At 48.1% G+C, this 25,172-nt stretch overlaps 1 protein-coding gene across 2 annotated transcripts in view; it reads left to right on the top strand.

Annotated features, from left to right (window-relative positions):
* The window catches only part of LOC144671666 (nectin-2-like), a 64,734-nt gene that overhangs the window by 35,417 nt on the left and 4,145 nt on the right, over positions 1 to 25,172 (top strand). Inside the window, exon 6 of one of the 2 annotated variants that reach the window (XM_078533676.1) lies at positions 23,541 to 23,679. In XM_078533676.1, the coding sequence (XP_078389802.1) occupies positions 23,541 to 23,679 (139 nt within the window). Of the gene's footprint in view, positions 1 to 1,560; positions 3,379 to 23,540; positions 23,680 to 25,172 lie in introns of those variants that run through there. The other variant, XM_078533675.1, reaches the window with a different exon arrangement.

Here is a 25,172-nt window from a genome sequence, read left to right on the forward strand (position 1 = left end):
GGACTGCGAATCACACCATGCATTGATATGTAGCTATCTGTTGGCAGTTGTGACAGCGATCTCTGCATCACACCAAATCACTTTACCCTAATTGTTGGACAGTTGGGTCGAGCAAGCATTCCCATGAATGCAGACTCCCCCTTGAGAAAATGGGCACGTAAAGGCGCACGTATGGTGTTTTGCAGTTAGATACTGGTCTGGAGATCGCGGTGGTAGAGATCGCGGTGGTAGAGATCGCGGTGGTAGAGATCGCGGTGGTAGAGATCGCGGTGGTAGAGATCGCGGTGGTAGAGATCGCGGTGGTAGAGATCGCGGTGGTGGTTCTGTATCTGTGGCATGTGCGGAGAAGGATGTTTTCAGTGGCTTGATTGTATGAGGCATTTTCTTTGGCTTGTTCTAATAGTGCCCTTGAATCCCCTGCCCTGGAACAGGTGGGCACAGAACGGTTCTAGATATGATCTTTGTCACTTGAAGCTTCTCAAACCTGGCGTTAAGAAAGAGTTTTGGGTTTTGCAGTGGCCATCGATCTTTCCATTATTTGTAGCTCTCCGATTTTTCTGTTTTTTGCAAATCCGGTTTTGTTCATTCAAAATATTGAAGACACTGGGGTTGGAAGTATTGCTGGTATCCCATCCTTTACAAATCAAGACATAACCCTATTAACGATCTTTAAAGTATAATTGACTGTTGAAGCCGGTGGATTGTTGCTTAAACCCATCTGGTTCACTAATCTCCCTTTTTAGGGAAAGGAACTTGCTGTCCACGTCTAGATGTCTCCTGTCGCCATGGCCTAACCTCATTGACTCTTGTGTAGCCCTCCTGAAGTGACCTAACCAAGCAGCACTGTGGACAGCCTTAGAAGATGGCTCACCACCACCTTCTCAGGGCAACTAGGGACTGGCAATAAATGTCAGTAATTCCCACACCCTGAGAATGAATAACTTTTTTAAAAATAGATTAGTTCATAATATGACAACATCCCCTTTTTGTTCTATTTCAGTTTGGACATGTGTTGGGATAGCAGTAAGAACAGGAGGAGGCCATTCAGCCTCTCCCATCCTGTTCCGACGTTCAGTCAGATCGTGGCTGATCTGTACCTTCACTCCGTCTACTTGCCTGGTCCCCGTGCCCTTGACCCCCTTACCCAACAAAAAACAGAAATCTATCAATCGTGGTTTTAAAATTTTCAATTGACCCCTCCCAGCCTCGACAGTTTTTTTTGCTGGGGGTGGGGAGGATTGCACTCCCCACCCTGTGTGAAGAGGTGCTTTCTGACATCACTCCTAAACGGCGTGGCTGTAGTCTTACGATTATGCCCCCTTGTCCTGGACTCTGACCCCACCCCATCCCCCTAAAAACTCCTCCGCCCCACCCCTCAGGCTCTACTTGGCCCTGTCCTCATGCACGTGGACTGGGAAGGGAAACCATTGCCAACCAAGCTGCCCTGGCTGTATAGAGGCTGGACCTCTCTCTATGTAAAATGGGAAACTTTATGGTGCTTGTTGCTAAGGAGACGTTGGATGACTGGGAACCACCCAATGTGTTTTTATTTCACCCCAGAACAAGAGGTGGCACAGTCGAGCAATGCGGGAGCCATCGCGGGCGGTGTGATTGGAGGGATCTTGGCGTTGCTGCTTATCATCTTCCTGGTTGGCTTCTTCCTGCACAAGCAGCAGAGCGGAGCCGCCGGCTCGTATGACCCCAAGAGGCGGGTTTTCGGGGCGGGCAATGGCGCACCCCAGCCCGACTACACCTACCGGCCGGACTCCGACTCCGAGAAGGGCCCCAGCGTCACCGTGACAGCCAGCACCATGGCGGAGGGCCACCACTCCGGGGAGGCCGAGAACCTGCTGACGAGCGAACCCCACGATTATGAAAATTACAAGAGACGGGAGAGGGATGAGGAGGAGGAGGAGGAGCCTGGCGTCCCGAGGGGGCCCGTGGTCCCCCTTCCAGGCCACTATAGGGACGAAATGCAAATGGAGGACGATATGGAATCTCAACGCGATGGCTCCGTCATCTCCAAGAGAGCAGTCTACGTCTGAGTCCTGAGACCCCTTGTCCCATCCTCCCACCACCCCCCCGCAACCACCTCATGAGTAAGACACCATCTTCCTTGTGTCTAAGTTATCCCTTCCAATAAACTGAAATCAGAGAGGAGGATGTTGTCAGGAAGTTGATAAACTGTAGTGTGTGCGTGTTAACAAAATGGCGATGAGGGAACGAGGTTAATGTCTGGACTGACTACTATTTGATAAAATGGGGAAGGCGGTGGGGGTTGTGGGGGGGGGGGTGGGGAGAGGGAGAGAGTGGGTGAAGGGAAGGGGGTCAAAGCCTGCACTGACCAGCCTTTGACAAAATGGCGGGCTGGAGGGTAAGAGGATCATCGCCTGGACTGACCTTGTGCTCCCACCTTTATTTTGGACGATTTATACTCTCACCTGACTTGACTATGGGTTGCCAACTCTGCTTGGAGTCCGTCCCTGGAGGTTTTGTCACCTGATCAAACCACCCCACCCCATCTCCCCAGCCTCCTGCCATGGGTGGCCCACCGCGTGAGTCATCTTGAGGTCCCTCCCCCCAAATTGGACAACCAACTGGATCTTCCACACCTAATTTGGATGTTTATGGTGTTGCCATTCAAAAAGGCTCTTACAAAAACCTATCAGAGATGGGAGTGAGCGGTATCGATGTTGTGAGGAAATGGTTGGGGGTGGTGGTGGTGGTTGCTTCCCCCACCGTTTTTTATTAATGCCTCTTTGTGATTTAATCTCGCTGGTGATTCCGGACTGAGGACTCCAGGGTAATCCCAGGAAGGGTCGGCAACTCTACTTGCTAGCCAGTCGCGTGCTGGTTGTCCCATTTCATGTGACCAGATCGGGGCCTTCCTGTAAATCTTGAGCATTTCACGTCCCACTTTGGCAAGGGGGGTTGGGGGGAACACCTTGAGATCCACGCCTCTTTCTCCCGCAGAAGATGTAGCAGAAACTTGTCACAAAGAGATGGTGTTTATTCTCGTTTTTAAAACATGAGCCGGGTTTAAGTCCAATGAACGATTGTCTCTGGTTTACACATTGGTGGCATTGAACAGGACGTGAGAAAGCAGAGCAAAGAGACTGATAAACACTGGGAGATTCATCTCTGGCCGACGAATGTGCTCGATTTGGTTTGGGGGCTATATCGGAGAGCACTGTAGCCTGTCTTGCTAACTACTGAAAGGGGGTTCTTAGAACTGTTGCAAAATGAACATTACTGGTATTTTGTGGTTCATTCATCATTTTGATACAAAACTCAACTTGTTTTTAAAATTTGTAAATTCCCCCACTTGTTAATATGACATTTTTTTTGTGAATATAAAAAAAAAAATTCTGAATTTGATTTCTGTTTCATGTATTTCCTCATGTCCTGAAAGATATATTTTTTGTGTGTGATCCTGTTTTATTTACAGTCCCAAGGCATCAGTTTAATACTCCACTCCTGCTTGCCCTGACCAGCTTTGAGTCTTTGCCTTAACGTAGTAAAACGTCCCAAAGTGCCTCATGGGAGTGCATTGTCAGACACAAATTTGACCCCGAGGCACGCAAGGAGAAATTAGGGACAGGTAACTCAGTCAGAAGAGGTGGGTTTTATGTAGCGCCTTAAAGGAGAGAGGCGGAGAGGTTTAGGGAGGGAATCCCAGAGCTCAGGGCCCCAGGCAGCTGAAGGCACGGCCGCCAATGGTGGAGCGATGGGAATCGGGGGATGGTCAAGAGGCTGGAATTGGAGGAACGCAGAGATCTTGGAGGGTTGTAGGGGCTGCCGGAGGTTACAGAGATAGGGAGGGTTGGAGGAGCTGCCGGAGGTTAGAGATAGGGAGGGTTGGAGGTGATAGAAGGAGAGTAGCGAGGCCACGGAGGGATTTGGAAACCAGGATGAGAATTTTAACCTCTAGACGTGAGGAGGCTGCCACCCTCTCCCTGGCCTTTTTGCACATTCTGCAGAAAGACAGCAAGGCCTCGGAGCCCCTGGGCTCCTGGGTGTATAACTGTGGTGTGTGTGGGTGAGCTTAATGCAAGGCTGGAACTGCCAGTCAAAGTAACCCCTCAGTTGTAGTCAGTCCCTTCAGGAGGAGATGGGGAAGACCTGAGCGGATTCAATCATTTTACATGGGTGACTACAGCCCTCTTGAAGATGTCAGGCGAAAAGGAACTGTTGAGTAAGCGCAGGGGCTTGGTGGTGGGGTGGGGTGGTGGGGGGAGTGGTGACCACTGTGCAAACCAGCTTGTAGTTTAGGTTCTTTTGTCAAATTGTAGGTTTGGAAATAATTTGACAGCTCGCCACATGTGGCTAAATGAGAATCCACTTGCGATCTGATGAGCAAGTTGAAAAATGATTAACAGACTCTCCTTGGGCATGTGATATCCATTGTCCTATTGAAGTGCTTTATGTGTTTGAACTTTAACTTATATGTGTGTGTTTTATTCTGACCGATGTGGTGGGTTTAACTCCTGGGTTACTGAATACCAGTGGATGATGATAAGTGAATAGACACACATGTATTAAATTTGCTTGTGTTGTTTCGGTGAGGCATCTTCAATTTTAAAATTAACACAGCTGGTTAAAACAACCCCACTGTGGCATCCCCTGTAGTCTAGTCAGTGATCTCTTTATCGGACAGCACTGGTCTAGAAGGGCCGGTGGGCCCCTCCCTCCATTGATCTGATGGGGTTGGTGTCCAAATGCTCTGAAATGTATGAGGAGCTTTGCACGAGGCTCCAAAATGTGAGTGGATTTGAGCATTCTCACACACAGCAACGGGTTCACACTTGACATCAAGAATCTGTTTCTCCCCTTGTCCTCATTTGAGTGTTTTCCTGGAATTTGCTTCTGCTAAGAGTTTGGCCGAGCCCCAGGGTTTAATATTCTAGGGCTACGTCAGAAAAATCACGTGTCATTTTCACTAAAAACCTGAATGTAAAATCGCAATTTAGTAAACTGCATTAATAACTGCGCTGCACATCCCTGAACGAGACCACACTGCACTGACTCATTATACTGCCCATGTGCCTGAGTCATAGGGAAAGATTTGTGGTTTGATGGAATTCACTTTACCCAAATATGGGCTAAATCTCCATGCTGGGGAATTTATAACGCAGCTAACCATGTTCGATTGAGAAAGTCTATTTTGTCCATCAGTGTGAACTGCTCTTGGGTATCAAGTGCGGACAAGATCGCCTCCTGTAACTGCTGTTATAAAATGGGAGATCTTATACTGTAGTTGGGGGGAGGCGAGATTGTGTTAGTAACTATACTTGCAAAAATGCCTTATCAATTCTGCACTGCCTGTGCGATTTGACAGATTTTTATTATTATTTTTTGCTTCAGTTCCCAGTGACTGGTCGGCTGGCATGGACACAATGGGCCGAAGGGCCTGTTTCTGTGCTGTATAACTCTGACTCTAACTGACTAGACATCGTGCGGTGACATGGGTAACCCTGCTCGATTTTTAAAAAATAGTTGTCAATGGTGCATAACCGTGAGCTGTGCTTTTTCGTTGAAAAGGATCACCCTCCCCCCCACCCCAGTGACTGCACTTTGACTGCTTTGTTCAGCTGGGGGAAAGTGAGACTCTGTTTCCGTTTCAGGGTTAACTGGGGTCGTCGGGCTATTTCTTTATTTTTAAAAGCGATGTGTGGATGGAGTATTGGGGAAGCCAGTGGGATTAAATGGCAGTGAGTATGGGCGAGTGAAAATGCTGGACAGAGATTTTTGAGGAGGGAGACTGGCCAATGGGGTGGGAAGTTGTGGGGGCGGTGGGGGGGTGCGGCATGTGTGGGGACAGAGAGAGAGAGGAGAGGGGCAGATGGGGGAGAATGGGTGTCTGGTATTTCGGGCTTGGTACTCGGGGAGTGGGAAGTAATTTTAGCCGAAGCCGAGTGTTGGTGGTTATCCAATGATTCCAGCTCACGATTATAGCAGAAGGTTTGTTTATAGAGACGTGGGAATTGACTACAAGTGAGACCCCAAAGGAATTGTCCCTGCCCGCCCGCCATCTCTTCTCTCCCGCCCTCCCCCCTTATCCCATGTGCATATGGGCATCTGAATGGATTCGGCACAGCCCCTGCAGTTGAATAGCCCTTGATCACTGTGTACAGCAGGGTGAGAAGGCAAGGTAAAACCAACTTGGTCTTTAATTATCGGGACTGAACTAATTCTCCTTGGCTAATGCATCACTCACTCACTCACTCACTCCGCTGAACACGGGCCAGAAATATCATGACTAAGGCCTTGGCGAGCCCCTCCCTCTGAGGCTGCTGTCTTTATCGTCTGGCCCCTGGTTCTAATTCTTGCTGCACCCAAACTAATTTGTCAAAAATATAATGTCCATTTGTGCAGCGCTGATCTCTCGTGGCAGTGACACGCTATCTGAGCCATGCGATTGATTTCCTGTAGAAATGTCGGGTGACCCGTTTGTTTTTTCAGGTGGTTTGAGAAATTATTATTTTTTTATTGCAGGAGTTCCGGCCCTTTGGTGTTGGTGCTGCCCTTGCATGTGGGCAGATTGTCGATACCTGAAAACAGTCTTAAATAATTACTGGGTGTAACTTTTTTATTTATAAATGTGATGGCCCGGAATTGGGGGTGGGGGGGTGGGGGGGTGGAGCGTGGGGTGGTGGATTGGAGTGGAGACTCGCTGTGATTGGGGTGGTCTTACTGAGCGCAGAGCCTTCTGTGAGCATAATGAGAGAGAGCTCAGCTCTTTTAACCAATCAAATTTGAGGAATCCTGAGCAAATTAGATTCCAAATCACACAAAGGTGGAATAAAGATTGGAAAAAGGCAGTGGGGATTAAGGAAGAGAGAAAAGGCTATTTAATTTTTTTGTTTTTTAGAAATTTAACTTTTGAAGGAATCAGACCCCATACTTGTAAAATAAAATTTCCAAGGTCAAAGCGGTTGCATGGTAGTAATGATGAATGATCACGCCGTTGAAAGCTCAAATTACTCTGGAAAGCTCTGGCCCAAGCTTTTCATGAAATCATTAGTGGTGGGCAAGCCATTTCAGTGCTGAGTCTATTGACGAGGACTGCGATAGCTCACGCAGTAGAAAAGCAGGATGCATCTCTGACTGCAACCTCCTGGTTCAACATAGTTAGCTGTACATGTGTGAGCTCCAGAAGTTGCTGCCAATTCTGTATTATAATGTTGGACAATCTTACTCACACTGTTTTAATAGTAAAACAAAATCTGAGTCAACAAGTTTGATTGATGGGCATAACATCCTTTTTTCCTTCAAAGTTGCCAACTATTTGCTGACTTGGTTTCTTTGTTACAGTGAACAGATTTGTGTTGACGTGTGGGAACAATCCTCCTTTCGGTTCCCCTCCTCACGGTCCCCAAATAGACTCCAGGTTACAGAAGTTGGGGTAAATGGGGAGAGACAGCTTCACTGTTGTCTTGTGTGCTATTTTGCATCAATCGTAAATGTACTTTTTTTTTTCCATGCTGAGTGAACTTGAATTTCTAGAATGCCTATCAACATCTCCAAATGTCCCAAATCTCTTCGTATCCGGCGACACAGCTTTTTAAATGTAGTCACATTTTTTTTTGTAGTGCAGGAAATGGGCAGCCAGTTTGCACACAGTGAGTCCTCACAGGCAGTAATACGCTAACCTGGTTTACCCACTTTCTTTTCTGTTTTTGACAAAAAAGATTTAGAAATTTGCATTGGTGTAGTGCCTTTCACTACCTTGGGCATCCCAAAGTGTTTTACAGTCGTAGAATCATAGTTTATGGCACAGAAAGAGGCCACTTGGCCCATCGTGTCTGTGCTGGCTCAAAAACGAGCTGCCCAGCCGAATCCCACTTCCCAGCATTGGGTCCGTAGCCCTGCAGGTTACGGCACTTCAGGCGCCTTTTAAAATGAGTTGAGGGCTTCTGCCTCTATTACCCTTCCAGGCAGTGAGTTCCAGACCCCACCCCCCACGACCCGCTGGGTGAAAATATATTCCCTCATCTCCCCTCTAATCCTCCTACCAATCCACTTTCAAGCATGCAAATCTCCTTCGGACGCTCCCTGGGTGGAATTTTACAGTCCTGTCACTGCAGGGGCGGGGCCAGAAAATGTAGCGAGCTGTTCAAAGTTCCATTGGCTTCAACGGGATTGGAAGATCCCGCCAGTGGGATTCCGCCCCCTAAGTTTATCACATCCAATACTTCACACTCCTCCTCCTCCGTAGCTACGATGTCTGTATCGTCCCCCCTCTTTTGTGAAGACAGACGCAAAGTATCCATAATGAACCATGCCCACATCCTCTGTCTCCACTTATAAATGACCTTTTACTGGTCTTTTATGGGCCCTACTCTTTCCTCCCTTATCCTCTCACTCACTCTCTCTTAATGTATTGGCAAAACACCTTTTGGGTTTTCCTTGATGTTTTGTCAATAAAGCCCTTCTGAAGTGTTGTCACTGTTGTAATGTTGCCCTGTCCTTTGCTACCAATGACCAGCAAAGGAACTTGCTACTTTATTAATCTCTGTGTCGGAAGTGACTCGCACCCCTGACTTAGGTGGTGGGTTTCATTCCCACTGCATAGACTTGAGCTCACATAATTCCCGGCCGGCACTCCCGGTGCCAGTGTGTTGAGGGAGGGGCCGGTGCGGAGGGAGTGCCGGGCTGTCAGAGCAGCTGTCTTTCAGGTAACATGTTAAACCGAGGCTCTGTCTGCCCTCTCAGCCGGAGATGTAAAAGTTCCCATAGCCACTGGGTGGAAGTGCAGAGGGGCAACTCGCTCACTTCCTGGGCTAATGCTGATCCCTCCATCAACAGCACTGAAATATGACCCCATGTTGCTGTCTGTGGGATCTTTGCTTGTGCACATGTTGCTTGCTGCATATCTGACATTGCAACTGTGACCACATTTCCAGAAATACTACTTGGGCTGTGAAACCCTGAGAAGTGAGAGCTTTTTTTTTTAGCCCTTTGAGTGCCTTGTCCTTAGCACGATTTGGTTTCCCTGGTAACCAATGCCCATGGTTGGAACATGATTGTGTAACTCAATACGACACCAGTTACATGTGTTAAAATAGACTCACTGGTGATTTAAAATCAGTGAGCTGTGTTAAAGTGATGTGACGTGACTGCTTTGCTTCATTTCCCCCAGGTGAGGGTCAAACACTTGATACAATTGTTAAATCGCAGAATCTTACAGCATGGAAGGCAATCCTACAGCATTCAGCCCATCGTACCTGTGCCGGCCCTTTGAAAGATCTATCCGATTAGTCCCACTCTTTCCCCCATAGCTCTGCAAATGTTTTCCCTTCCAGTATTTCTCCAATTCCCCCTTTTGAAAGTCCCTATTGAATCTGCTTCCACCGCCCTTTCAGGCAGCGCCTTCCAGATCACAACAACTCGCTGTGTTTTTAAAAAAAAAGTAATTCTCCTCATCTCCCTCTCTGGTTCTTTTACCGATTCTCTTCAATCTGTGTCCCTCTGGTTACCGACCCTCCTGCCACTGGAAACAGCACACATTCTTGACAAAAAGCCCCATTGGCAGCTTTATATGTTTGTACGCGGGAGGGGAGAGTGTTCGAACCAGTCATGGCTGTCAGTTTGAAGAACAGTTCTGCAATATTTTAATATCTTGTTTCAGAAGCTAGTTTCTTTTCATCAGAGATCTGACTATGTTTAGGAGTTAGCCGCTTCAGTATGGTGCATGTAGCTACCAGATCCATTGTAAATAAAACTAGGCATGCAGGAGCGTCATTGGATTGAGAGTCCATTAGGTCAGTTGCACTTCGAACACTGGAGTTCAGTGGGTCGCAGCCACGTGGGTTCCAGTCCCATTTTAGAGAGTTGAGCCCTGTAAACCAGGCTGACACTCCCAGTTCCGGCACTGAGGGAATGCCCGGGGAGGTGGGTGTGGGGGGGCACTGAGAGAGAGCCGGGCTGCCGGTGGCACTGTCTTTTGGTTGAGACATAAATGATTCCACAGTTACTGTTTCAAAGACGAACAGGGGGTAGTGTTCTCTCTCGCGTCATCGGGCAACCTCTCAACCAGCATCACTAAATACGGATTATCGGGTTTCTGAGTTTGTGGGAGCTTGATGTGCATAACTGGGTGACCTGACATCTGAAACTGTGACTACACTTTCGTAAGTACTTTGTTGGGTGTAAGTAACTTTGCGATGCCCCATGGGTGTGAAAGTTACTATAGCAATGCAAGTTGTTTGCACCAGCTCAGGCCCTTGACAATCTCTCTAACTTGGGCTGCTTTCTTCCCCCTTCTGTCTGTTCAGTTTCCCTTCGGGGAAGAGTATGGGGTGGGGGAGAGACTGTGTTGCCAACTCTGGTTGGACATCCTCCTGGAGGGTCCATCACATGACCACCTACCTCTGGCCACTCCGCCCCCACACTGCCATCATTGGTCACCAATCAGAAAGCGGATAGACTTTTGTTACCCGGTTTGGGTGTTTTTTTGAAATTAGTCAAGTGACCCTTCTATCCCATGTCCAGTATTTGTATAATTGATGAAATTATAAGGCTCCTCTGGTTCTTCTTGTTCTGGATTTGCTCACAGCAACGCTCAGGAGCTTGATCTGCAATTCCTCGCGGCTCCAGAGCATTCCTGGAGAGTTGGCAACCCTGGCGTGCTCTCGAGATGCTTTTTGGTCTGTGGTGTGTGATTGGTGGTCTTGTGGTGCCTCGGTAGCGTCCTTACCGCTGGGCTAGAAGCTTTGGCTTTAAGTCCCACTTCAGGACGTAATGGCCATAGAAGGTGCGTTTACCACGCGGACAGACAGGCTGATTATCAGCCTGTAAATCCTTCCAATACGCCTGACGACAGTAAAGAGTGGGAGAGTTTCCTGGTCAGCCATACTGCAGAAGGCGATGGCAAACTTTGCCAAGCTGAATCATGGATGAAGGATGCCTGAGGGAGGAGGCGTGTGTTTTAAATGTAATTGTTGTGTAGATATTTTTAAAACAAATAAGAAAAAAATACATCTATTCTTAAACATTTGTACAGGTTTTATCCCTTTAGACACTGCGTCTTAGGAAGCGCCTGTTGGCTTTGGAAGGGGTGTGGTGTCGATTCACCGGAATAATTCCTGGGGCAGAAGGGGTTAATTTGAGGTCGCACAGACTGTGATCCCTCGCGTACTGAAGATTAAGGGCTGATGTAATGTTAAAGGAAGCGATAGGGTCGATAGAGAGAAACTATTTCCTCCGGTGTGGAGTCCAGAAGGAAGGGGAAGAATTCAAGCCGTCCTGGGGTGATGTCAGGAAGCACTTCACACAAACGGGGAGTGGAAATGTGGAATTCTTCTCTCTCTCTCTCTCTCTCTCTCTCTCTCTCTCTCTCTCTCTCTACCCCTCCCCCCACCCCCACTACTTAAACATAACTGAGGCAAGGGGTTGGGTGGGGGAAGAGGTCAAGTGAAAGTTTCAAAACTCTGAGATGGTTCTTAAGGGTCATGGAATCAAGCTGGGTAGCAGGTGTTAGGCATTGACCAACCACGATCTAATTCGCTGGAGGGGCTGAATGGCCTCCTGTTCCTATGGGGCTGAGGGACAGGTCAGCCATGATCTAGTTAACCAGGACAGGCTGGAGGGGCTGAACAGCCTCCTCCTGTTCCTATGGGGCTGAGGGACAGATCAGCCTTGATCTAGTTAACCAGGACAGGCCGGAAGGGCTGAATGGCCTCCTGTCCCTGTGTGTCTTGTCCAATTCTGTTGGATTCCGCCCTTGGGTGTCACAGGCAAGGGAAGAAATTGCCTGCCTTGAGCATCGAATGGATACAGCTCTAGACCTCCCTACCATTTTCCTTATAGGGTCGCCAACTGTGGATGCATTCCTGGGAGGTTTGGTCACGTGGTTTCTGCTTAGCAACCACCCACAATGGAATGGCGTGGGATCAAGATCTTGTGCCTGATGTGCAGCCCTCTCCTGGCATTTCTGGTTGAGCAGGGTTCCTCAGAGTGGCCCCTCCCACGGAGCTGGAGAGGCCGTCGCCTCATTCCACAGGCTGACATGACAGATTTTTGTACAATATGTTCCTCTTGACTGCAGACTGAAAACCAAACCATGTATGAGAAGATAAAAATCACTGAGCCAATTACCACACCCTAATAATGGCTCAATGGCCTCTTCTGTTTAAAAGCTTTGACTGGTTAAAGCCAATTCCTTTTGCTAGTGTCAGCCATGGCTCAGTGGGTGACATATTCATCTCTGACTTGCAAGATTCTGGGTTCAAATCCCAATCCAGGTCTTCAGCACAAAATTCAAGGCTGATACTCCAGTGCAGTACTTCATTTATTTCGCAAAGCCAAGACAGACCCTGCTCATTAGCTGAGATTAATCCACCACTTAGCCAGTACAGGGGAGACTCCTCCAGCAATGTGCAGCATTGTTTGACTTTCCTGCCCTGCCCTGAACCTGTTTAGCAAGGACCATTTGCGCTGTGGTAGTTCAAAACATGCTATTTGACAGGTGGGGTTTTACCGCAAGGTATCGGTTAGTAACTTTCGGCATGGAGGGAGTGCCACGTCGTTTGGAGGTGCTGTTTTTTCAGATGACTGAGGCTTCGTCTGCCCTCTCGAATATAGGTTATCTGGTCATTATCACATTGCCGTTTGTGGGAGCTTGCTATGCGTCTGTTGGCTGCTGCATTCCGACATTACAACAGTGACTACACTTTAAAAGTACTTCATTGGGTGTAAAGTGATTTTGGATGTCTAGTGGTCATGAAAGGCGCTATATAAATGCAAGTCTGCCTTTTCTCTTAGTCCAACGCAAGCGCATTTGGCATTTTAACTGAGTATCTGAGAGCTCACAGAGGTGGTGTACTAGAATGATGACATGAGAGTTCTCGGGTACGTAGAGAGACTGGAGACGCTGGGATTGTTCTCTTGAAGCAGAGAAGGTTAAGGGGGAGATTTAATCACGGCGTTCAGAATCATGGTGGTGGTGGCGTAGTGGTATTGTCACTGGACTAGTAATCCAGAGACTCAGGATAATGCTCCAGGGGCCTGGGTTTGAATCCCACCAAGCCAGATGATGAAATTTGAATTCAATAAATACCTGGAATCAAAAGTCTGATGACCACGAAACCATTGCTGCTTGTCAAAAACACCCATCCAGTTCACTAATGTCCTTTTAGGGAAGGAAATCTGCCGTCCTTACCCGGTCTGGCCAACATGTGACTCTTAAAATGCCCTTGGAACAAGGGAAATTAGGGATGGGCAATAAATGCTGGCCTAAGCCCTTGTTTCCAGTGGCAGGAGGGTCGGTAACCAGAGGGATGCAGATTGAAGAGAATCGGGACAAGAACCAGAGGGGGAGATAAGAATTTTTTTTTTTTTTATACACAGCGAGTTGTTGTGATCTGGAAGGCGCTGCCTGAAAGGGCGGTGGGAGCAGATTCACTAATATTTTTATGAAGAAAACTGGATGAGTCCATGACTCATGGACTCATCCATGGGGGGGGCGGAGAGAAAGAGCTGGGGCAATTGGGATAAATTGGATCGCTCCTTCAAAGGGCCAGCACAGGCACGAGGGGCCGAATGACCTCCCTTCTGTATTCTTTGATTTATATTGTGTTGGCGTGTCCCAGTCTGGACACCACCTTGTAGATGTAGTTGACAACAGTCCTGAAGAAGCAGGAACCTTGGCTTTCTCGAGTCCGTATGATCCTTCTTCAGAGTCACAGGGACTCGAAACGTTAACTCTGTTTCTCTCTCCACAGACTCTGCCAGAGCTGCTGAGTTTTTCCAGCATTTTCTGCTTTTGTTTTGCGTTTCCAGCATCTGCAGTATTTTGCTTTTACGTTGGGCTTTCTCTCTGGCTCTGGTGCTGAGGCCAGTTTTGGAACCCTCCTTTATAAAGGGGAAGCTGGTTAAAACGAAAAGATACCTGTCCCTCATTCTGGGCTGTGTACGCACACACTGACCGAGGGTACCTGATTCATTGTCCAAGCTCTTAGCCTGACTGTCTCAATGATGCCACCATGAACTATGACCACCTTCAGGGGTAGGGTGATGATGTTGTTTAAAAAGGCTTTTTAAATAGCAAATGGATCACTCAGTGATAACAACAGGTGCAAACTGATGTAAAAGACACCTTGTTTGAGGCTTTTCAGGGGGAATTTTGGCGATGAACTTTTGGCTCGAGTGTTGATATCAGGAAGCAGTCGAGTCGCTGAATGAGCTTTGTTTTCACATGAGGCGGGGTGGGGTTGGTGGAGGGGGGAATTATATTTTAAAATACCTAGAAGATATAAAAGCACAGGGTGGGGAAGTCCACAGGAGTTCTTGTAAATTTAAGGGAGAAATATGGCTAGATTGATTGATTATGTATGACTTGCAAAGGTACCCACTCTATATTTTGAACATACTAACACTGCTGGCTTCGTTTGAAGGGAAAATGTGCCCTGGGCCTCGATTCAGTTCCCGGGTTAAATTTCACTCCCGCCCAGTGCTGGAGTTGGCAGATTGGGTGGATTACAAATTTACCTCCCGAGGCCTTGTTTTTTTTAATTACTGCCCCGTGCGCTGGTTGATTTACAGGTACTGAATGTTAATCCACTGTGCACCAATAGTCATTTCGGTGGTGCTAATTAAAGTATTGTACCATTTCCTGATGTGATGACTAAGTAGGGGCTTTAGAAAAACAGCACAAGCTGAGATGAATCAAAATAAGAAATGCCAGCCTGCTTCAACTACTATTTTTATAGTCAAGCGATTCTATCCTTATTCTTTATCGCCATGAGAATTTATAACACTTGTACAGCAATTAACATTGTAAAAATATCACAATGTCATTACACCCTGACATTGGTGATGCTGAGCACAGTCTAAAGAGGCTTGGTTCATATAACACGGGTGCAGTACTGGTGGGGACGGGTCTGTCGCTGTATAACACTGGGGTGCAGTACTGGTGGGGACGGGTCTGTCGCTGTATAACACTGGGGTGCAGTACTGGTGGGGACGGGTCTGTCGCTGTATAACACTGGGGTGCAGTACTGGTGGGGACGGGTCTGTCGCTGTATAACACTGGGGTGCAGTACTGGTGGGGACGGGTCTGTCGCTGTATAACACTGGGGTGCAGTACTGGTGGGGACGGGTCTGTCGCTGTATAACACTGGGGTGCAGTACTGGTGGGGACGGGTCTGTCGCTGTATAACACTGGGGTGCAGTACTGGTGGGGACGGGTCTGTCGCTGTATAACACTGGGGTGCAGTACTGGTGGGGACGGGTCTGTCGCTGTATAACACTGGGGTGCAGTACTGGTGGGGACGGGTCTGTCGCTGTATAACACTGGGGTGCAGTACTGGTGGGGACGGGTCTGTCGCTGTATAACACTGGGGTGCAGTACTGGTGGGGACGGGTCTGTCGCTGTATAACACTGGGGTGCAGTACTGGTGGGGACGGGTCTGTCGCTGTATAACACTGGGGTGCAGTACTGGTGGGGACGGGTCTGTCATTCTGGTAGACCACGTCAGTCTTGAATGGTCTCGTAAATTACTCGATTGTATTAAGCTGTTACAAATGAACCTACCATTGCTTTATCAGAACATCTCGGGATCACACAGCAATCATGTGGCGCCACAACTCCAGAACGAATTGAAACTAAGCATTAGCTACAATATTTCCCTGGGGTTGCCTTGGATACACCTGCAAAGTTGCCAATAACTAACGTCTGGTATTTGACACGTTGAAATCCACTGTAGAATTAGATAAAGCCAATCACCATAATTGTGTCGCTCTGTCGTCGTCCTCTCACATCGGTTTGGGTTTGTACGCCCAGAGGGACATGCAAAGGGTTTTGAACAATGCATCATGCTTGATTTTATATCCTTAAAATCAATCAATGAGTAATTGTAGAGGAGCAGAAAGATTTGGGATATCCCAGGACATGAAGCGTTCAAATCTAAGGGAAAAACCATAAGCAGAAAGGCAAACTGAATACTCAGCTTTATGTCAAAGGGTCGAATGTAATGACACTACAGAGCCTAGGCTAGACTGGCGTCTGGATCCAGCTCTGCACATTGCACGTCAGGAACGATATATTGGCTTTTGAGGGGATGCAGCACAATGATACCAGGGCTTAAAAGGTTTAATTATAAGGACTGGTTGCACAGACTAGGCTTGTATTCCCTCAGTTACAGAACATCGGGGTGGCGGGGGAGATCTCCTCTGGGTGTTTACATTTATGAAGGTGTTTGATTGGGTAGAGACACAGATATGGAGAAACTGTTAACACGGGGGGTTGGTAGACGCATAGAGACGGAGGAACAGTTAACTCTGGGGTGAGATCAGAATAAAGGGGCAGAGAGTGAGACAGAGAGAGAAAAAAATCCAATTATTCCAACACACTCCCATTTTCTATCCTCCCTCCTTAAACTTGAGCTCATCCAAAAGCCTGCTGGCTTGTATCCTAACTCGCAGCAATTCCCAATGGCACATCACCCTCTGAGCTCACTGACCCACATTGGCTCCAAGTGCAGCAATACCTCGATTTTTAAAATTATCATCCTTGTTTTCAGATCCTCCCATGGCCACTGGCTCCACCTGCTCCCTATTTCTTTAACCTCCTACAACCCTCCCTATCTCTGTAACCTCCTCCCGCCCATACAACCCTCCCTATCTCTGTAACCTCTTCCAGCCCCTACAACTCTCCCTTTCTCTGTAACTTCCTTCAGCCCCTACAACTCTCCCTATCTCTGTAACCTCCTCCCGCCCATACAACCCTCCCTATCTCTGTAACCTCCTCTAGCCCCTACAACCCTCCCTATCTCTGTAACCTCCTCCAGCCCCTACAGTCCACTGAAATCATTGTGCTCCTCCAATTCTGGCCTCTTGCATATCCCCACACCCCCTCCCATCGCTCCACCATTTAGCGGCCAGGCCTGCAGCTGCCAGGGGGCCCTAACCTCTGGAATTCCTTCCCTAAACCTCTCCTCCTCAAAGATGCTCCTTAAAGCCTCTTTGACCAAGTTTTTGTCATTAACCCTAATATTCATGGCCCAGTGCCAAATTGTTTTTGATCAGTGCTTCTGTGAAGCAGCTTGGGATGTTTCTGCCTATATTAAAGGTACTACTTAACTGCAAACTGCTAAGAGGTGTCTACCTGTCTGAACTTGCTTTGTCTTTGAACTATAAAACTGAAGTGGATTCCTCTCGATGGAGCCCCGCTTCCTGTAAATATTCCAATCATTTATTACTCCAGTTGAGTTTCTGTTTGTGGTTACTCACCCTTTTCGGTGGTGACTAACCTACTTCCTACTAGTGACGGGGCTGATGCACTTCATCTTCCAACTCCACAACTATCAGGAAGGAACCCAGAGAAAGGGGAACGTTTTGCATTTCTATATCGCCTTTCGCAACCTCGGGACTTCCCAAAGCGCTTGACAGCCGACCAAAATACTTTTCGACGTGTCGTCACTGTTGTAATGTAGCAAAATGATGCTCACCTGTGCACAGCAAGATCTCACAAACGCCAATGTTATAACGAATAACAAACGTTCCCCTTTCTCTGGATTCCTTCCTGGGAGTTGGGGAGTTGGAAGGTGAAAGGTCATCAGCCCCGTCACGAGTAGGAAGCAGGTTAGTCACCATTGAAAAAGGGGGAGACACCACAAACTGAAGCTCGATTGGAGTAATAAATGATTGGAATATTTACAGGAAGTGGGGCTCCATCGAGAGGAATCCACTTCAGTTTTATAGTTCAAAGACAAAGCAAGTTCAACGATAATGATCCGGTCTGTTTTTGTTTGGTATAGCAATGCTGCTTGGCTGAGGGGAATATTTTGGTCCCAGGATATTGGGGAGGACTGCCCCTTTTTATTTTTACACACACCAGTGGCCATCCACCTGGGAGTGCAATGGCGATGAGACGACAACAACAAATTATACTTGGATCGAGTGCTTAAATGTGCTAAAACCTCCTGAAGCCACCTCAGCAGGAATAAATCCATTCTTCTCTGTTCCGCGTGGTTTCAGCCTCTGTGACTTGAGTGGAGAACAAACTGCACTGATTGGCCCAGGGAAATTCCAGCTTGCCCAAAACAAAAACAGAAAATGCTGGAAAAACTCAGCAGGCCTGGCCGCATCTGTGGCCACAGAAACCAAGTTAATGTTTCGGGTCCGTGTGACTCTTCTTCAGAGTGGATTTTATACTGTTGAACTGGGGTGGAGCGAAATAGAAGGTGAGGGATAGGTGGGAGTTCAGGTGAGATTTGACAAAGATGTCATGGACATGAGCAAAGGGAGTGGTAATGATAGTGTTAAAGACTGAGGCTGGTGCTAATAGCAGCGTAAAGGGCAGATAGCATAATGTGTTGATAGTCAGCACTCTCTGAAAACAAAACATAAGAACAAGTTACACATTGGCCCTGTTAGGGGAGAGAGAGTTCCAGATTTCTACTTCCCTTTGGGTGAAGAAGTGCTTCCTGATATTGCCCCTGAATGACAGGGCTCAAGTTTTAAGGTTCTTCTTTCCCACCCCACCCCCACACCACCCGCCTTGTCTTAGACTGCCTCTCCCCACCCCCACTAGAGGAAATTGTTTCTCTCTCTCTCAACCCTGTCGAATCCTGTAATCAGCATCAACACCTCAATTAAGTCACCCATTTTCTTCTGTGCTTGAGTGAATGTAACCCAGCCAGTGCAACCTGTCCCTATAATTTAACCCAGTATCACTCTGCTGAACCTACGCTGCACTTTCTTCCCAAGGCCAATGCGCCCTGTGGCCTAGAAGTGAACAAGGTACTCCCGAATGTTAGGGGAGGCGATGGCGTGGTGGTATTGTCACTGGACTAGTGATCCAGAGACCCAGGGTAAAGCTCTGGGGACCCAGGTTCGAATTTGACTTCTATAAACATCCGGAATTACAAGCCTGATGATGACCATAGAAAGCCATTGTCGATTGCCGTTTTAAAAACCCGTTTGGTTCACTAATGTCCTTTTAGGGAAGGAAATCTGCCATCCTCACCTGATCTGGCCTACACATGACTCCAGGCCCTCGGCAATGTGGCGCACTCTTAAATGCCCTTTGAACGAGGGTAATTGTGGACGGGCAATAAAGCGACATCCACATCCCATGAATGAATTAAAAAAAAAATGCAGTCCAACCAAATTTCCTTACATATTATTATTAAAACGCTTTGCTTCCCAACCTCCTACACAAACAACATCAGTGGCCATCCACTTGATTGGAATATCACTTTGAAGAGTGAGACAGAGAATACAAGTAGTTATGAAGAACCTTCTAGAATGCTAGTTCAGCCTCAGCTGGAGTATTGTGTCCAATTCTGCGCACCGCACTTTTTAAGACCTTCACATCCTTCCTAGAGCGGGGGGGGCTGCAGAAAATATTTCACGAGAACAGTTCCAGGGATGAGGAACTTCAGCTCCGTGGACAGATCGGAGGAGCTGCACTTCTCCTCTTGGAGAAGAGAAGGCCGACAGGAGCTTTGATGGAGGGGCTCAAAACCACGAGGGGCCTGGACAGAGTAGGTCGGGAGAAACTGTACCCAATGGGGCGGGGAAGGATCAAGAATCAGAGGGACACCAGTGTGAAGGCCATTAGCAAAAAGGAGCAAAGTGACGTGAGGGAGGAACTGTTTCACGCAGAAAGTGATTAGAGTCTGGAACGCACTTTGCAAGGGTGTGGTGGAAGCTGATTCAATTGTGGTTTTCAAAAGGGAATTAGACTATTAGCTGAAAAGAAGATGGTGGCTGGGTTAGGGGGATAAGGCAGGCGATTGGCATGAGGTGAATTTCACTCAGCGGAGAGCTGGCCTGGATGCAAAGGGCTGAATGGCCTTCTGTGCTGTAGCCATACTATGATCCCTTTCTCTGACTTATTTGTTCTCGGGTGTGGGCAGCGCTGATGAGACCAGCATTTATTGCCCATCCCCCTAGTTCCCTTGAGAAGGTGGCGGTGGACCACCTCGAACCAGCGGTAATGGTTGTAATACAGCTGAGTGACCACTGCGGAGGGCAGTTGATAGTTGCTGGGGGACTGGAGTCACACTTAGGCCTGGACTGGGTAATGATGGCAGATTTCGTTCCCTAAAGGGAGATGAGTGAACCTGTCACGTGTTTTATTTTGGGGACAATAGCATAACTGAGAGCAGCTATTTTATTTCCAGGCTTTTAAACTGAATTCAAGTTTTCATACAGCCTGGTAAAAGCAAAATGTGGCGGATACTGGAAATCTGAAATAAAAACAGAAAACGCTGCACAAATTCAGCAGGTCTGGCGGCATCAGTGGAGAGAGAAACAGAGTTAAGGTTTCGAGTTAACTGCTGTGCAGTTCTTACAATGTCGCTTCCCCCCTGCTCACTCACACCCCCTCTCCTCCCCCCAAACTGCTCTCTGGCCCCACCCGCTTTATCCTCTTGATGGGCACTTAAGTCCGGGACTTGCTGGGCTGCAGGGATAGTGTGGGTGAGTGCCCCTGATTGACAGACAGCCATCATGGAACTGAAGGGCTGAATGGCCTCCTCCTGTGCTGTACGAGGTGCAAATGCAGCAGTGTGCTACTAAGTACTTGCTAAATTCCTGACCAAGCGATGACAGTGCATGATGTTTAGGTGAAATACAGCAATGAAGTGAGACTCTTCATTTCTATCTCGATCATTTGGAATCAATATGTTCGTGGGTTGTGATGTTTCAATTTGAGTGTATCAGGGTTACCAGGGAATGCAGTTCTGAACATTGTGCTAAAATAAGTTGCTACATTTGTCTGTGTGGTGAGGCTGCAGCTAGAAATAGCACGAGCGTTCTCCGCTTCTCAGAGCCTGCCTTTCCCTGGCAGACTGTGGTCTGTCATAGTAACAACAAGTACTTGTATTTATCTAGCACCTTTAATGCAGCAAAACATCCCCAAGTGCTTCCCAGGAGTGATTATCAAACAAAATTTGACCCCGAGCCACATATGGAGATACTAGGGACAGGTGACCACAAGATTGGTTGAAGAGAGAGGTTTAAAGGAGGAGAGAGAGAGAAGTGGAGAGGGTTAGGGAGGGAATTGCAGAGCTTAGAGCCCTAGGCAGCTAGAGGAAGCTACAGAGATATGGAGCATTGTAGGGGCTGGAGGAGGTAACAGAGATAGGGAGGGTTGTAGGGGCTGGAGGAGGTTACAGAGATAGGGAGGGTTGTAGGGGCTGGAGGAAGTCACAGAGATAGGGAGGGTTGTAGGGGCTGGAGGAGGTTACAGGGATAGGGAGGGTAGTAGGGGCTGGAGGAGGTTACAGAGATAGGGAGGGTTGTAGGGGCTGGAGGAAGTTACAGAGATAGGGAATGTTATAGGAGCTGGAGGAGGTTACAGAGATAGGGAGGGTTGTAGGGGCTGGAGGAGGTTACAGAGATAGGGAGGGTTGTAGGGGCTGGAGGAGGTTACAGAGATAGGGAGGGTTGTAGGGGCTGGAGGAGGTTACAGAGATAGGGAGGGTTGTAGGGGCTGGAGGAGATTACGGAGATAGGAAGGGTTGTAGGGACTGGAGGTTACAGAGATAGGGAGGGGTGGAGGTACAGCAGGAGGTTAGAGAGGTAGGGTTGTAATTGCTGATGAAGGTTACAGAGATAGGGAGGGGTGTAGTGGCTGGAGGAGGTTACAGTGATAGGGAGGGTTGTAGGGTCTGGAGGAGGTTACAGAGATAGGGAGGGTTGTAGGAGCTGGAGGAGGTTACATAGATAGGGAGGGTTGTAGGGGCTGGAGGAGGTTACAGAGATGGGGAGGGGTGTTGGGGCTGGAGGAGGTTACAGAGATAGGGAGGGCTGTAGGGGCTGGAGGAGGTTACAGAGATAGGGAGGGTTGTGGAGCTTCTCTGTCGGATATAAGATGTCTGCATCAAGGAAATCTGGCCAATTTTGCATCTGGTAAAACTGGAGTCAATGGGAATCGGGGAAAACTCTCTGCCGGTTGCAGTCATACTGAGCACAAAGGAAGATGGTTGTGGTTGTTGGAGGTCAGTCATCTCAGGTCCAGGACATCACTGCAGGAGTTCCTCAGGGTAGTGTCCTCGGCCCAACCATCTTCAGCTGCTTCATCAATGATCTTCCTTCCATCATAAGGTCAGAAGTGGGGATGTTCGCTGATGATTGCACAATGTTCAGCATCATTCGTGACTCCTCAGATACTGAAATAGTCCACGTCCAAATGCAGCAAGACCAGGGCAATATCCAGGCTTGGACTGACAAGTGGCAAGTAACATTCGCGCCACACAAATGTCAGGCAACGACCATCGCCAACAAGGGAGAATCCAACCATCGCCTCTTGACATTCAATGGCATTACCATTGCTGAATCTCCCACTATCAACATCCTGGGCACAAGTCAGGAAATGTGATGGAATACTCCCCACTTGCCTGAACAACGATCAAGAAACTCGACACCATCCAGGACAAAGCAGCCCCGCTTGATTGGCACCCCATCCACAAACATTCCCTCCCTCCACCACCGACACACAGTAGCAGCAGTGTGTACCATCTACAAGATGCACTGCAGCAACTCACTAAGGCTCCTTAGCACCTTCCAAAAGCATGACCACTACCATCTAGAAGGGCAAGGGCAGCAGACACATGGGGAACACCACAGCCTGGAAGTTCCCCTCCAAGCGACTCACCATCCTGACTCGGAAATATATCGGCCGTTCCTTCACTGTCGCTGGGTCAAAATCCTGGAACTTCCTCCCTAACAGCACTGTGGGTGTACCTACACCACATGGACTGCAGCGATTCAAGAAGGCAGCTCACTACCACCTTCTCAAGGGGCAACTAGGGATGGGCAATAAATGCTGGCCTAGCCAGTGAAGCCCACAGCCCATGTAAGAACAAAAAAAATGTGCATTGACCCTTTGGGAGGACAGAATGGACACAATTCCATTTGTTTGGAATGGCAGGTGTAAAAATGTTGGAAATAAAGTCAGAGTTTACTGGTAACTTCACTTGTTTAAGAGGAGCTCACATCCTTAGAGATTGAAAACACAGCAAGATCCCACAAACAGCAGCATTATAATGACCAGATAAGTTGTATCACTTAAAACACAACATCTCTGACAGTGTTCAATGAGTGATTGATGGGGATGGTGTAGAGGGAGCTTTACTCTATATCTAACCCCGTTCTGTACCTGTCCTGAGAGTGTTTGATGGGGACAGTGTAGAGGGAGCTTTACTCTATATCTAACCCCGTGCTGTACCTGCCCTAGGAGTGTTTGATGGGGACAGTGTAGAGGGAGCTTTACTCTGTATCTAACCCTGTGCTGCACCTGTCCTGGGAGTGTTTGATGGGGACAGTGCAGAGGGAGCTTTACTCTGTATTTAACCCCGTGCTGTACCTGTCCTGGGAGTGTTTGACGGGGACAGTGTGGAGGGAGCTTTACTCTGTATCTAACCCCGTGTTGTACCTGTCCTGGGAGTGTTTGATGGGGACAGTGTAGAGGGAGCTTTACTCTGTATCTAACCCCGTGCTATACCTGTCCTGGGAGTGTTTGATGGGGACAGTGTAGAAGAACAGTGATGATTAATTTAATGTCTCCTTTCCTCTCCACATCTTAGAGACCCCGATGGACTCAGGGTCGACGACTGGAGCTATTGTGGGTGGAATCATTGCAGCAATCGTCATTCTGACAGTGCTGGTGACAGCTGTGCTGATATTCAAGAGGCAAAGGAAGTACATGACCGAGGATGATGGAGAGTGAGTATGGAGCTGGTGTGAAAAGCTCCTTGACTTCAGTCACACGAGGAGAGGGTGAGCGATGGGTTGAACCATGACCTCTAACCTCTTGGACCCTGCGTTTACACCCAGTGCAGGCTGATGGAAAGGATGTCTCACGCCCGCTGACCTTCGTGACGTGGAGCGGTCCCAGGCTAAATTCATTCCCATGGGAAAACCACATTCCACTGTCACTTGGAGAGTCCCGACCACTGTAAGTAGAGCAGGAAGTGGCAGCAGAAGAATGCCTCAGTAATCTGGGAAAGTTCTTCTGTTTGTTCCATAGGGCAGAGACATTCCATCCTCCAACAACCCCAAATCCATTGCTGTTCTCTGAAAGCAGGAATTTGGAGTTACCACCACTTATGCATATGCCTCGTCTGGAACTCTCAGCTAAATAGCTTGAATATTGTTGAGAAAAAAGACGTGCTGTTGAAACTTTTCATCTTGCGCTCATCATCACATTCACAAGAATACCAATTGTAAAGGGAGCAACAATTTATTGTGCACGAAAAGAGAGTGCACATTGGTTGGCAAATGGACTCCTCTCGTGCAGTGTAAATTGTTGTTCCCTTTACAATTGGTATTATTGCGAATATGTCCTGATGAGTGTAAGATGAAAAGCTTCAACACCATGTCTTTTTTTTTAAGCAATATTCAAGTTCTGTGTTACCAAATGTCTAAACAGCTTAATGTTGCATGCATTGTATTGTGGCTGTGAGGGTGCGTGTTTGTTACTGGTCCAACAGGACAATGTGATGGGTTTCTTGTGGGTGATGAGAGTCAGTGTCCTTCCTGTTTATTTTTTTCTGTGTGTTGCTAGTTTGCTTCTCATTTTCAGCCTGCAGCTCTGGGTAGCAGCAGAGCGACAGAGAGAGGTCAATGTGTAAGTCTCTCCTGGTCAGTACACAGCCTCTCCATCGACATGTCCTCAGCTGGGCTGCCTTGTGACGATTCACAAACTGGGTTCCTCGCAGACCCAGGCTGAAGTTTCAGAGGAACTCTGAGGAGGTTTGACCATCCCCCATACCACACACCTCCCTCCACCCCGAGACATGCAGTGTGCTGGCCCTCTGGCATATGGACACTTACTGGTAGTCATGAACCAAACTCCCAGCTACGGATGAATAGCTCCACTGTGTTGTGGATAACTTGGGGAAAGTTGAGGGCTAAGGGAATTAAACCCTGACTGAAAAATCTGGTGTGGAGCCTGGAAGGTGGGTGGTGGGGGCCCCGAGTCTAAATACGCCATCTTTTCGACAACATTCAGAACCAAGCCAAAAATAATGCTTTCCATTCCTGCGGACCCCACCAGAGGGGAGAGACCCTGACGCCTGGGATAGCCCAGGATTTCCACACTTTTTTTGCCAAGGTTTGCACCCTGGAGAGGACCCTCCAGCCACCATCTCACGAGATGGGGACGAGGGCCAAAGAAAGAGAGGACGTGACTGGACCAATAACCCCAAGGACGTTTG

The sequence above is a fragment of the Cetorhinus maximus genome, chromosome 33, assembly GCF_964194155.1.
Source record: "Cetorhinus maximus chromosome 33, sCetMax3.hap1.1, whole genome shotgun sequence".
NCBI classification, from domain to species: domain Eukaryota; kingdom Metazoa; phylum Chordata; class Chondrichthyes; order Lamniformes; family Cetorhinidae; genus Cetorhinus; species Cetorhinus maximus.